Genomic DNA, 14,490 nt, shown 5'->3' with positions numbered 1-14,490 from the left:
ACAATGTAAAAAAATATGGTATATGATTTAGTTTGAAACAGTTCTTACTCAGAAATAGTGATTAAACTTTAAAATAATTACAAAGAAATGGAAAGTAACACTTTAAATTAAACATGAAATTTTGAAGTCAAAAAAATCTTTTTTTACAGTGTATATTACTTGGACCCCTGTTCACAGAGAGGTATTTTAAAGCTTTTACAGTCATATTTTGAAATACATACATTAACCAATGTACACATTGATGCATCATTATACCCATGGCGATAACAATGCAGAACTGTTTCAAACTAAATCATATACCATATTTTTTTACATTGTGGACTTCAAACAATATCCTTTATAGGGAACTCTGAGTCATTTCAAATATGTTATTCTGCAGGGTTTAATCAGATTTTTGGCTCTTCCTTGAATCTGGTAGTGTAACTATACTAGTACTGTACAATTGAATGTTATATTAGTAAAATGAAAGAACAATAACGTTCTGAAAAATATGTAACAAATTAAGTTTTGTTTTACCTGTCTGGCCTTCACTGAAATGAGCAGTGATAATCTGCTCTACACCTCCATTTGATCTTTCTCGAATCCACATCACCTGCACCACCTTAATCTCACTGTTGGATACATTGAATCGACAGGGTAAACGCGTTTCCTCCTCTGCCACAGACTGCAGAGCCCAGGGGGACTCAGAGGGTTCTTGAAATTGTTCTTGTTCTCCACTTACACAGGCTGCTGAAAGAGAGAGCAAAGAGAGAGAAAATGGTTTTAATCAAATAAAGTAATAAGTCACTCGAGATGCGTTTTTAATATGGTGGCAACAGCAATATGATAAAAGAAATAAATTCTATTGGATGAGCTGTTCTGGAAGTTGTTTGTAAAATCAGAAAGCACATCTTTTGAATTCTATATTAATGTGGCAACCATAAACAGTGGAATGATTGATAAATTGGTAGTTACACTATGTGTATTTTATTCGTAATATTTTATATTATTCATAATATTACAGTGCCTTGCGAAAGTATTCATACCCCTTCATTTTTTTCACGTTTTGTTATGTTGCTGCGTTATGTTAAACTGCTTTAAATTACTTTTTTTTCCCCATCAGTCTACACTCCATACACCATAATTGTAAAACAAAAACTAGAAATTATAAAAACTAAAATGATTCATTGCATAAGTATTCATACCCTTATCTGGGACAGTTGAAATTTAGCTCAGGAGCATTCAAATTGCTTGTAGATGTTACTACACTTCAAGTGAAGTTAACCTGTGGCAAATTCAATTGAATGGGTATGATTTGGAAAGGCATACACGTCTTAATAAAAGAATAACTGATAATGCATATTAGAGCAAAAATCAAGCACTGAGGCAAAAGAACTGCCTGTAGAACTTAGAAACAGGTTTGTGTCAAGCAACACATCTGTGGAAGAGTTCAGAAAACTAATTCTGCTTCATTAAAAGGTCACAGAAGCATGTAGTCTCTGTTACCCTTAATGGAAGAAGTTTGAAACAACCAGGACTCTTCCTAGAGCTGGCCTCCTGGCCAAACTGAGCAACTGATGGAGAAGGGCTTTGGTTATAGTGGTGAACAAGAAGCTGATGGTCATTCTAGTTGAGCTCCATGACCATATGTGGAGATAGGAGAAGCCTACAGTTTCTGCAACACTCCACTAATCTGTGCTTTATGCTGGTGTGGCCAGACTCAATCCTCTCCTCAATGAAGACACATGAAAACACATTTGGAATTTACAAAAAAGCACCTAAAGGACCCCCAGTCTCTGAGAAACAAGATTCTTTGGTCTGATGAACCTCAATTCCAAGCATCGTGTTCGAATGAAACCATGGCACTGTTCATCACCTGCAGAGTACCATCCCAATAGTAAAGTGTTCTGGTAGCAGCCTGATGCTGTGGGGCTGTTTTTCAGTGGCAGGGACCGAGAGACTTGTCAGAGTAGAAGATAAATTCAATGCACCAAAATATTGAGTTAGCCTTAATGAAAACCTAGTTCAGAGCATTCAGAACCTCAGACTGGGCAGAAGGGTCACCTTCCAACAGGACAATGTCCCTAAGCACACAGCAAGAGTGGCTTATAGACAACTCTGTGAATGTCCTTGAGTGGCCCAGCCACAGCTTGGGATTGAACCCAATCAAATATTTCTGTAGAAACCTGAAAATGTGCATCTGCCCCCAATGCCTGACAGAGCTTGAGAGGTGAAGAGATGAGGAGAAGGATGGCAGATAATTGACAAATGCTGATGAGCAAAGCTTGTCGCATCAAACAAAAAAGACTTGAGACTGTAAAGGTTCTTCAGCTAAATATATATATATATTTTTTATAAATCTACGAAGTTGTGACAGTTCTGTTTTTGATTTGTCAATATGGTGTATGGAGAGTAGATTGATGTGGGAAAAAAGGAATTTAAAGCAGTTTAACATAAGGCAGCAACATAACAAAATGTAAAAAAATGAGTGGTTATGAATACTTTCGCAAGGCATTGTATATATATATATATATGTAATTATTTATTCAATATTAGTTCAGTTTCCTTTGCAGTTTTATTATAGGCAGTATTATTAAAAGAATAGTTCACCCAAAAATGAACATTTGCTGACAATTTACTCAACCACTGGCAATCCAAGATGTAGATGAGTTTGTTTCTTCATGGGAACAGATTTGAAGAAATGTAGCATTACATCACTCTCTCACCAGTGGATCCTCTGCAGTGAATGGGTGCCATCAGAATGAGAGTCCAAACAGATCAAGAACTGTTTACAAGCAAAAAGATTCTGAAACAGTTCTAAACAAATTTACTGGCGGATTTTGATGTGGGAGGACAACAGTGAATGGACTTTTTCACTGGAGAAAGTATTATAATGGATTATGAACTTAATTTTGACCAGAAGTGACTGTTTAATGATGGATTTGTTTCTCAGAAACATGCTGCTTTTCACGTCACGGGACGTCATTTCGTGGATTGGAGTCGTGTGGATTATTGTGATTTTTTTTATCAGTTGTTCGGACTCTCATTCTGATGGCACCCATTCACTGCAGAGGATTCACTGGTGAGCAAGTGATGTAAAGCTAAATCTGTTCCAATGAAGAAACAAACTCATCAACATCTTGGGTGGCCTGAGTGTCAGCAAATTTAACCTTTAAGTCAAGTCAAGTCACCTTTATTTATATAGCGCTTTTAACAATACAGATTGTGACAAAGCAACTGAACAGCATTAATTAGGAAAATAGTGTCAATAATGCAAAATGACAATAGTAAACACTCATTTTTCAGTTAAAGACAGTTCATCATTGAATTCAGTGATGTCAACATCCAGCTCAGTTCAGTTTAAATAATATCTTTGCAATTATGTCAACGATAACGCTGGAAATGAAGTGTCCCCAACTAAGCAAGCCAGAGGCGACAGAACCTTTAACAACTAAAACAACATCACCAAATTAGTCGTGCAACTTAAAACTTCGTAGAACTAATAAACTACTTGTTACGCTATTGCATTATTATTATTTTTTTTTTTTTACAATGTATAGCTCTGATTTACATTTAGTGTTGGGAAAAATTCACCACAGCAAGTTCTTTGTAGCGCTATTAGCTGTGGCATCACAAACGAAATAGCAAGATGTGGCCACAAGTTAAAGGGCCAGACCAAAAAAATATTCTAGGCCATCTCATGAATATATATCACACAGCCTAAAGCAGTTCAAGCAGTACTTTAAAAAAATTTTTTAAATAGCACTTTTAAAAGAAATACACCTGTATGAAATATACCAGCAGTAAAAGGAAAGGGGTCATCTGTTACCTTCAGCACGATGGTAACATGAACCTTTCATTTTTCATCACTCTATTGAACTGGCACAGAGAACAGAGGGGCGAAGCAGACAGGGGAATAGATATGGATAACAAAATAAAAGAAAGGAAGAGGGGTGAGAGACGAACAGGTGTCTGGAAGAGCATTTGTGGACGAGAGTTAGATATGCTGCTCAACTCGTTATGTCTCAGGGCTAATTACGTTTTGGAGGCAGACATGCATAAGCAAACTTTGAAATTCAAAGTGCAAACAAAAGCAATAAGCTGAACTAATAAATTTACATTTAAGTACAAAAATTTAATCTATATTTTATTAAAATGATATAATAAAATTGAAACATTATATAAACGCTATAAATAAAATGCAAACTGTAATTTGCAATTTAACCCACAATTATAATATATTATAAAAAATAAATGCATAAAAAAGTTCAGACAACTATTGCATAAGTTGATTATAGGCTCATATATGAATAAGAAATACATTATGTTTGTTGTTATTTGCAGTAACAAATAAGTTGCAGGAATCAGTCACAAACTATTAATGGGACTCTAGTGCTTTGAGAACACCGTTCAGGGCAGTGAGTCACTCTATCTCTAGATTGAACTTTATGTCAGTAACCCAGATCCTTGACCATAAGGCTGCGGCAGTCAATTGCCCAGTTTGCAAGGGTTTCCGTAATTCATTCTACATCTTTAATTATTGCCTTTTCCTCAAGTATTATGTAAATACATATGGATATCTCTTATTGATACACTGTAAAAAAAAATCTGTAAAATTTACGGTAAAAAACCGGCAGCTGTGGTTACCGGAAATTTACCGTAAAAAATACGGTAGCAACGTTTTAGGTTTTACGGTTTTAACTTAAATTTACAGTTAAATACCGTAATTTAATTTGATATAATGTTAATATACCAACCTATTGAAGTACTGAAATCTGTTTTGTACCTTTGTAATACACTGATAACCACCAAATGCAGGTGGTGATGAGAGAGTCACATGATGAACCAAAGCCCAACACAAGCAGCTTTTAAATAATAACATATATAGAAGGTGCACAGTGTCATTCATACAAACACCATCATGGTAACACACATGAAACTGAAATAATGCAATAAACATTCATTTAACAACATTAGGTGTAACACACAACCCTAATATACAAAACTGATAAGAAAAAACTAAGAAGAAACATAGTTATTTCAACAAAAAACATACAATTTGAAATGTAACGCAGGGAATTCTGGGAATGTCAATTTACGGTTATTCATTGTAAATTATACGGTATTTTTCACTTCCAAAAACGGTATACTACCGTAAAATTGATGTCCAATACAGATTTTCACCGTATATAGTAGGGGAATTTACCGTTAACCATTTAACAGGCTTTTACTGTAGCATTTTTACAGCCTTTAACCGTTAAATTCACGGTCATTTTTTACAGTGTACAGTTCTATATAGAGTACAAATGCACAAATCTGTACATAAATCTACTGTTCCAGATTCATACATATTATTTCTTGTTAAGTCTCACTATTTAAATGTTTTTTTCTGTTCTCATGTCAGATGTGTATGTATGTATGTATGCATGCATGCATGCATGTGTGTATGTACCAGGAGCATCTGATAAAAAAAACCCCACAATAAATTCCTACTTGCGCACACCTGGCGAATAAAGCTAATGCTGATTCTGATTCTGATCTCTATGAATAGCTCATACACCGGCAAAAACACTAAAAAATGTAAGTTACTTTGAATACTCCCTCAAATTCATCAGGCCTTTTATTCTCACAACTTCATCAACCCATAAAACACTCCTTAAGACGCATAAGACACAGTGTGTGTGTGTGTGTGCGTGTGTGTGTGTGAGTAGGGAGCGCCTGTCTGTCACACTGATTCACACTCAGTTTGTCATCAGAACCAGTTCTTCCTGTAATATTAGACAACCGTAAACGTGTTGTGAAGCTCTTTTCCTAAACTCTTAACCCCAAATCCTGCAACATGTTTTAAAATGTTTCCAATTACACTAGCAATGTATCCATTATATGTAAAATGTCTCACCTGAGTTCCAGATGATCAACGCAGCAAGAATATATGAAACTGTCTTCATCGTCCACCAGTTCAGACTTTCAGCTGAGCCCAGGTTATCAGTTTGGCGATCTCAATGTGATGGTCATTATTAATATACCAAATGTGTGTCCGTCTCAAGAGCTAGTTGTATTCCCAATCAATCCAATCGATCATAGATGTCGGTCAGGAGATGTTGGAGAAGAGGAGGCTCCCATGGGCTGTGAAGAAGATCAGGTGGTGGAGATCCAGCGCAGAAAAACGAAATCACTCTGCGTTCAGAATCAACATCTGCGATATATCGATTAATTCATTTGAAGTACAAAAAATAAGAAAAAGGAATCGACATCAATAAATACAATGTTTATGTATTATATCCAGAAAAGTGAACGGATCTCCAATGCGCAAGTCCTCAAGGGAGCGCACAAAAAATGTACTCCAGTTGATTGCGTTTTCGTATTATTTTAAGATCTACGACATGTTGAGAAAAAAAAACGAAGTATTTCCATTATTCTTCCGAGGTTCGTGTTGAAATTGCGTGAAAATGCTCTGAGAAGAAAACTTCTTCCAGACACCTGTTGGGAAAGGCAGCTCTCCACATGTTGTTACGCGCTCTGCTGAACTCAACTTTCCAGTTTTTAATCCGGGTGTTTCTTCCCAATCTGATGATTCAATCTAGCTACTGGTTTAATATTCTGTAATTGCTTAATCGTTTGAGATCTTTAATGGTCGATTTCACTTTAACATTTTTTTTTCTGCCATAATGATATAGTGAAAAAACAACTTTATTCTGAAAAAGACACCAGTGACTTGTTATTTCCCCTGGATAAAACCAAAAAAAGCAATACGGAATACTAAAATAAATTTGTGAAGGAATCCTATTTTCATTTCTTCTCAAATTTAGAACAAATAATTCTACGAATGAAAATGCTCTACAAAGTCTTTCAGAACATAGATAACAATTTGACTTGTGATTAAAAATATATTTAAAGACCTTTTAGAATAAAAAAAAAAAAACACAGCCCACTTTGTGCAGATGTGTATGTATGTATGTATGCATGCATGCATGCATGTGTGTATGTACCAGGAGCATCTGATAAAAAAAACCCCACAATAAATTCCTACTTGCGCACACCTGGCGAATAAAGCTAATGCTGATTCTGATTCTGATCTCTATGAATAGCTCATACACCGGCAAAAACACTAAAAAATGTAAGTTACTTTGAATACTCCCTCAAATTCATCAGGCCTTTTATTCTCACAACTTCATCAACCCATAAAACACTCCTTAAGACGCATAAGACACAGTGTGTGTGTGTGTGTGCGTGTGTGTGTGAGTAGGGAGCGCCTGTCTGTCACACTGATTCACACTCAGTTTGTCATCAGAACCAGTTCTTCCTGTAATATTAGACAACCGTAAACGTGTTGTGAAGCTCTTTTCCTAAACTCTTAACCCCAAATCCTGCAACATGTTTTAAAATGTTTCCAATTACACTAGCAATGTATCCATTATATGTAAAATGTCTCACCTGAGTTCCAGATGATCAACGCAGCAAGAATATATGAAACTGTCTTCATCGTCCACCAGTTCAGACTTTCAGCTGAGCCCAGGTTATCAGTTTGGCGATCTCAATGTGATGGTCATTATTAATATACCAAATGTGTGTCCGTCTCAAGAGCTAGTTGTATTCCCAATCAATCCAATCGATCATAGATGTCGGTCAGGAGATGTTGGAGAAGAGGAGGCTCCCATGGGCTGTGAAGAAGATCAGGTGGTGGAGATCCAGCGCAGAAAAACGAAATCACTCTGCGTTCAGAATCAACATCTGCGATATATCGATTAATTCATTTGAAGTACAAAAAATAAGAAAAAGGAATCGACATCAATAAATACAATGTTTATGTATTATATCCAGAAAAGTGAACGGATCTCCAATGCGCAAGTCCTCAAGGGAGCGCACAAAAAATGTACTCCAGTTGATTGCGTTTTCGTATTATTTTAAGATCTACGACATGTTGAGAAAAAAAAACGAAGTATTTCCATTATTCTTCCGAGGTTCGGGTTGAAATTGCGTGAAAATGCTCTGAGAAGAAAACTTCTTCCAGACACCTGTTGGGAAAGGCAGCTCTCCACATGTTGTTACGCGCTCTGCTGAACTCAACTTTCCAGTTTTTAATCCGGGTGTTTCTTCCCAATCTGATGATTCAATCTAGCTACTGGTTTAATATTCTGTAATTGCTTAATCGTTTGAGATCTTTAATGGTCGATTTCACTTTAACATTTTTTTTTCTGCCATAATGATATAGTGAAAAAACAACTTTATTCTGAAAAAGACACCAGTGACTTGTTATTTCCCCTGGATAAAACCAAAAAAAGCAATACGGAATACTAAAATAAATTTGTGAAGGAATCCTATTTTCATTTCTTCTCAAATTTAGAACAAATAATTCTACGAATGAAAATGCTCTACAAAGTCTTTCAGAACATAGATAACAATTTGACTTGTGATTAAAAATATATTTAAAGACCTTTTAGAATAAAAAAAAAAAAACACAGCCCACTTTGTGATTTGCTTTAACTATCCAGTATCCATGCATTATTCAAATATATGTGGTCTTCTGTTAAAGATTTCCCAATATCCAATGAGATCCTGCTGGATAAACTACAAAACATATCTGTATTTGGATTAATTAATTTTTGCAAGTGTGGTGACATAATTAGCATGTGTATGAAAGCTACATGAATCTACCAGACGTACCGTATCTGGTTGCATTCTTGGCCTAAAGGAAAGAGAGCACCAAAAACTGTAAACCAGTTCTCCCTCCTGAAAACAGTTAAAGCCTCAGGCACTTTTACAGAGTTCGTTGACCCAGCCTTTGTTAATTTCGTCCATGACTTGCTTTAACTGACCGCCGTGACTTGTAAGATAAAACTGAGGATGTGAAATGGCTGTGTTAAATAAACACTCACCTTTAAATTTGATCTTAAAGATCTAATTTTTATTATATCTATTTGAAGGAAATACTTGCCTGTACAGGATGTAGTGTGCGTCTGTTCTCAGCATAGCACCTCTGAATCTGCTTGTGAAGTTTCTTTACATCCTACACATAATGAAACAAAAAATGTAAGTCTGATTCAATTCAGTGATTGAACTTTAAAGAAGGAATTCTGTGTTTAAGTGAGTCATACATTTGATTCTGCAAACACTGCTACGCATCATACAAATGTATTCATTTATTAAAATGATGCCTTTTACTGAAGTTGATGTTATTATAATGGCCACTAAAAAGCACTGGGCTTCATCTTACCTTGAGCACCATGAGGTTATCAAAGCTGCAGTCTATGACCAGCCTGAGAGAGCTGGGCTCTGCTGACCTGCACAAACGCTTCTTTCCAGTCCACTCCACTCCATCTTCAGCCTGCACTTGTCTCTCCAGTTTCCTCTGCTGTTTTCTCTCTTTACGCTTCTGTCTTTACATAAAACAAGGAACAATTAAAGGAGTCATATGATGTTGCTAAAAAGAACATTATTTTGTGTATTTGGTGTAATGAAATGTGTTTATGCGGTTTAAGGTTCAAAAAACATTTTCCACATACTGTACATCATTGTTTCTCCTCTATGTCCCGCCTTTCTGAAACGCGTCGATTTTTACAAAGCTCATCGGTCTGAAAAGCGAGGTGTGCTGTGATTGGCCAGCTATCCAGTACGTTGTGATTGGCCGAACATCTCAAGCGTGAGACGGAAGTGTTGCATCGCGCCGCGTAAACATAAAACCATGTCTGCATTTGTGATCGGAGAAATTACAAACAACAAGTGCTACTCTACACTGCCCAAAAAACTTGCGTTTGAATCGTTAGTGGCAAATTCTTTAAATATAAAAAAACGTACTTACAGTCTGTGAGTCAGAACAGCTGGCATTGTAGTCTACTCTACCAGGATCAGAAAACAGTCCTCCATAAAATGCGCTGGACACATCTGAATATTTGGGTTAAACTGTTCTGGAACAATGTTGTAAATAAAACGTAAGCACTGATTTCTAGTCGTGTCCTCTTTTGGAAGGCCAAACAAAGCAGTTTCGCTTTCACAACGAAACAGCGGCACACACCGCGGCCTTGAGAATGCGGAGGCCAGCTTGAGTGAGTGGTGGCGGGCTTGAGAACGGTGCGGCCGGCGGATTCGACGAAGGAGCGGCTGGCTGGCTTGTGGCAACCACATGTGACGACCCCGGGCTGGACTCCGCTTCGTCCACGGTGAAAGCCGATCCGGCGATCCACAGCGTGAAGTTGATGCATTTCCTCAGCGACCAGCACGGATTATCTCCAGGCATGACGAAGCGGATATCGTCCTCTTTTGGAAGACCAAACAAAGTAGTTTCGCTTTCACAACAAAACACACAGCTCCTTCACGACATGGCGGCGGCAACAACAATACTACAGCGAGAATAAAAGTTACGCCTTCTTTCTTTGCCTGAACATTTGGGCGGAGTTATGCAAATCTTCCCACATCGTGACGTAGACATGTGGGGGCGTGTTAGAACGAGCCGTTTTAGGTAGGCGTGGCTGACTCTTAACTTTTATAAAGAATATCTCTTTGGATTTGAGACTTTAGTCTTTGCAACTTTACAGACCTTCTTTATGCACCAAGAGCTTGTAACACTCCAAAGAGAAAGGAAAAAAAAAAAAATCGCATCATGACCCCTTTAAAGCTCCTAATAAATAAAATACTATCTAAAACCGAAACTAAAATTCTATATATAAAAAAAATTGTTATTGAAAATGTTCATTATTGAAACGTCGCTAAAATAAAGCAAAAGATAAATATTGCCTGAAAAACTCATTAGAAATGTTGCCTTGGTAACTAACTGAAATAAAAGTACTACAGCTAAAACTGAAATAAAAATAAATATAAACTAGATATTATACAGAAATATTACAAAAAATAAATAAATAAATAAAAAATAAGCACATTAAAAATATTAATAATATAATATTATATAAATAATAGTAAAATTACACAGCTTACTTGCGAAGTTCTCTCTGTTCTTCCCATTGTTGATTCTTGAGAAGTCTCTTCCTTTGTCTTTTAGACAGTGTTTCAGTTTCTCCAGTCTGTACGGTCTCATTTTCATCCTTTGCAGATTCATGTTCACTGTTCGCACATTCATGGCTGCTCTCCTGCACAGCAGGTGTATCGGCCATATCGGTGGCCATTTAATGTGAAGATCCTGGAGCAGCATCAACGAAACAAATGTTAACTTTAAAAAAAAAAATGTATTCAACATATTTGGATACTTCCATCACGACTGAGGAAAAATGACTGACCATTCAATTCAAATTCATAATTGATTTGGGCTTGAAAAAGATGATAAATCGATGATAATAGTTTTGATGCAATTTGAGGGGGAGATGCTAAAACGCATTTTTTTCAGGAGCCTTATAATAGTAGGTAAGCAGATTTTAATAAAGGATAATAACATGTAATAGCAGAACTTCTTAAAGGCACAATATGTAAGATTTTTTTATTAAAATATCCAAAAACCACTAGAACAGTGCTATATATTTTGCTGACTTGTGTACTTACATTATCCCAAATATTTTGAAGAATGTTTCAATCCAGAGAAATAATCAGTTTTAACTAGTGACACGGACCGTGTCCATAGCGTCATTGTGTCGCCTGCTAATGACGTCACAACCCCTCGGTTTCCGTTTTGTAGAAAACATGGAAACACCAACGACGCTTTAATATGCTGTGCGTTTTAATAGACCGGTAACGACAGCACAGAGTAACATTGTAACAGAACTTTCAAATGTATCTAGTATGATAAAACAGCGCTGCTTTACCCCACATACGCACGACCGGAAGGAGCGGAAGCAGTCGACTGTGGCATAATAAAAGCTCTGCTGCTTTCGAGCCGTGTGTCGCGCTCAGCGGCCTCGCTTCGCTTCGACGGCTTTCAGCCTCACCCTGCTTCATTCTACTACGTTAATAAATCATTAACTCATGATTTCTGCCTGAATCCCGTGGGATTGCATCGGCTGTGGGGATGAAGACCACAACTCCCATGATTCCACACTCAGGCGTCAACAAACTACACCTTTGCCTCTTTGTTTATTTTGAATACGCGCCCTCTAGCGGTGAAAATTACATATTGTGCCTTTAAGTGAATGGTTCAATTTCCTATTATACACGCAAATGGGGACACCGGTCAGTGAGTGAATCTTTAAAGAGAACCGATTCAAAAGATCCGAGTCACTGAAATGAATCTGCACTCAAACAAACAAATGAATGGCTACACACCGATCAAAACAAACACACACACATTGTTGGATCAATTTTCGACACAATTTGCAGTCACTATATGCGCGTTTAATCACGATTCTGATGCCTAGAAAAGCTTTCTCCCAAAGGCAGCAGCTCACAACCTTAATGTCACTTTTCCCTGCAGTATGAGCTCTGACAGGTGTTTTGTTGTAGCAAGGTGTTACTTTCATATTATTTAACATGTAAACCAGGTTAACGTAAGACAACTAACGGTTACATTTCAATAAGTTCACAAATATCAGCTGTTTTCAGAGTCTTTCTATCAAAAATAACGCAAAAACAAAGGGGACCTTTAAACAAGCATTTCGACATACGCTTTAAAATGGCTCATATAATAACGACAACTGCGAATAGCAAAATTACAAATGTGAAAGAGTGAAGTACCTCTAAACTGCTCTTTGCAGTGGCGCTTTCATCTCATGCGCTGCTCGCTAACGCGGCGTCATTTAAAAGCGACTCGTTCAGCGTGGGAGCGTCAACAGTTCGCCATGTTGGTGAGGGCAAGTGAGGGCATTCAGGAAGTAGAAATAATAATAATAATAATTACATCTCCGTAATCCTTTTTACGTTTTTCTAGGCGGAAAAAAAATAATGGCCTTATGAATCTGCCATATGGTGTGAATAATCATATATCGCATATACTATATATAAAATACACTTATTTCACACTGATCAATAACTTTAATGTATATAGAAATATTATCCAACAAGATTTATTCCAAAGAGAAATAAAGCATCCAGGGTGAAATATTTTAACTGTGAAATATGAATTGTATAATGTTAAGCTATACAGATTTTCTGAGGGAAATGTTTTATGATGCTAACAATATCCCCTTTAAGATTCTAAAGAGAATTATTTATGACAAAACAGGGTTGGCGTTAACCATAATTCATAAAGTAACAATAGTTATGCAAACTAATGCAAATATAGCTTTCTGTGCTGTTCCTAAACACAAATATGATATGGTACAGTATGTGTGACTGTTCACAGCATGGCTTGCAAAATACCCTCCCAACATGTAATGTCACACCAGATTATGTTTCATGCACAGGTGGCCTAACTGGAATATTCTGCCATCCTCATAGCATTGCCACATGGTAACAGTGGCAGAAAAAAGGCTACAAAAGTTATCGTGAAATTTGTGTGCAGAATTAGCATTTTTTATTTAATATAATTTAAATTAAAAAATGTTTTATTTAAACGTAATTTGATTTTCTAATTTAATTGATTACACTGAATGTGATTTTTTAAATGTCATTTCATTATTCAATTTAATTTAATTTGTACATTTAATTTAATAAGGAGTAAACAAAAAAAAATCAATGTCTTCGCAGTTATTTCGTTTATAGTTTGTTTAACCTGCTGCTGCTGTGGTCTACAAGAAAACCGAAAGTAAAATTTTAAGGAGAAGATCTAAAAATGTGTTCACAGAAAATAATATAAAAACTTTGGTAAAATTTTGTGTGTTTTATACAGATATCCTGTTAACAGCCTTAACAACAGTATCAATTTAAGTGCCTATTCCTAACATTGGATATATATTGGCCAATATTGGTTATATAATTGTGTACACACTTTAAGATTTTAGCATCATCTAATGCTCACTCAAAATTAGTCTTGAAAAAACACAATTTAATAATACTGTTAAATGAAATAATATCTGTTTTTCATACTGTATATTATATCGGTGTGATGCCTAATTTAACTTATATCATTTAAAATGATCAACTTTAGTTTTTAGTGTTTTAATTTATTTTAAAAAAGGTGAAAATAATAATAACATGAAAATAATTATCACCAGAATTTTATTATCTGTGCATCCCTAGCTGTTGTACTCTCATTTCCCTGACATTATTCTGAAGATGCTTAGTGATTTTTTTACAATAATCCATACAGTAAATGCACATTCAAATAGCCTTCGGGAAAAAAAATCCAATGAAGAAAAATCCATCCACTTCTATAAAGATTTGATAAGCAGAGAGTAAAGATTCACAAAATGAAGCAAGTGGGATAATGAACAGAAACAAGTGGGCCACAAATAACAATGGGAGAAGAGTGGGTGATTTCTTGATGAAGATGATGAAGGAGATTCAAAAATATAGTAAATAAGTTCAGCAAAAAAATGTAATCAACTCAGTGAAAAGATGACTCGTGTGGCTCCTGCGTAAAACAAAACAAGAATGACATTAAAAACATCAGCATTCTTCTGTGAGCAATGCGAACACAGTTATCAGCTAACAGGTTAGTTATTCAGGCCGTACTTAAAATCAAGCATGATCTTC

At 36.1% G+C, this 14,490-nt stretch overlaps 2 protein-coding genes across 2 annotated transcripts in view; both read right to left on the bottom strand.

Annotated features, from left to right (window-relative positions):
- The window catches only part of LOC107558436 (nectin-4-like), a 22,496-nt gene extending 16,138 nt beyond the window's left edge, over positions 1-6,358 (bottom strand). Inside the window, exons 1-2 of the mRNA XM_016242100.1 lie at positions 5,879-6,358; positions 517-729 (exon numbers count right to left, since the gene is read on the bottom strand). Coding sequence (XP_016097586.1) covers positions 517-729; positions 5,879-5,927 — 262 coding nt within the window. The 5' untranslated portion in view covers positions 5,928-6,358. The remainder of the gene's footprint in view (positions 1-516; positions 730-5,878) is intronic.
- Positions 6,359-8,727: 2,369 nt separating this feature from the next.
- Positions 8,728-12,710, bottom strand: LOC107558400 (tRNA methyltransferase 10 homolog A-like). Its single transcript, XM_016242065.1, has 5 exons — positions 12,592-12,710; positions 10,909-11,110; positions 9,194-9,356; positions 8,915-8,986; positions 8,728-8,817 (listed from the first exon to the last, which is right to left on the bottom strand). Exons 2-5 carry the CDS (start codon positions 11,094-11,096, stop codon positions 8,728-8,730), a joined length of 513 nt encoding a protein of 170 aa, XP_016097551.1. The 5' UTR covers positions 11,097-11,110; positions 12,592-12,710.
- Positions 12,711-14,490: the final 1,780 nt, after the last annotated feature.

This window comes from Sinocyclocheilus grahami, unplaced genomic scaffold (assembly GCF_001515645.1).
Source record: "Sinocyclocheilus grahami isolate Dianchi unplaced genomic scaffold, SAMN03320097.WGS_v1.1 scaffold645.1, whole genome shotgun sequence".
In the NCBI taxonomy this organism is placed as follows: Eukaryota; Metazoa; Chordata; class Actinopteri; order Cypriniformes; family Cyprinidae; genus Sinocyclocheilus; species Sinocyclocheilus grahami.
The sequence above is the reverse complement of the archived record's forward strand: the minus strand, read 5'-3'. Positions and strand labels throughout refer to the sequence as shown.

Coding starts and splice junctions, on each gene's coding strand:
- LOC107558400 (XM_016242065.1), bottom strand. CDS start 11,096: ATGGCCACCGATATGGCCGATACACCTGCTGTGCAGGAGAGCAGCCAT. Junction 9,357..10,908: donor GAACAGAGAGAACTTCGCAA/GTAAGCTGTGTA, acceptor TTTTATGTAAAG/ACAGAAGCGTAAAGAGAGAA. Junction 8,818..8,914: donor GCACACTACATCCTGTACAG/GCAAGTATTTCC, acceptor TCACATCCTCAG/TTTTATCTTACAAGTCACGG.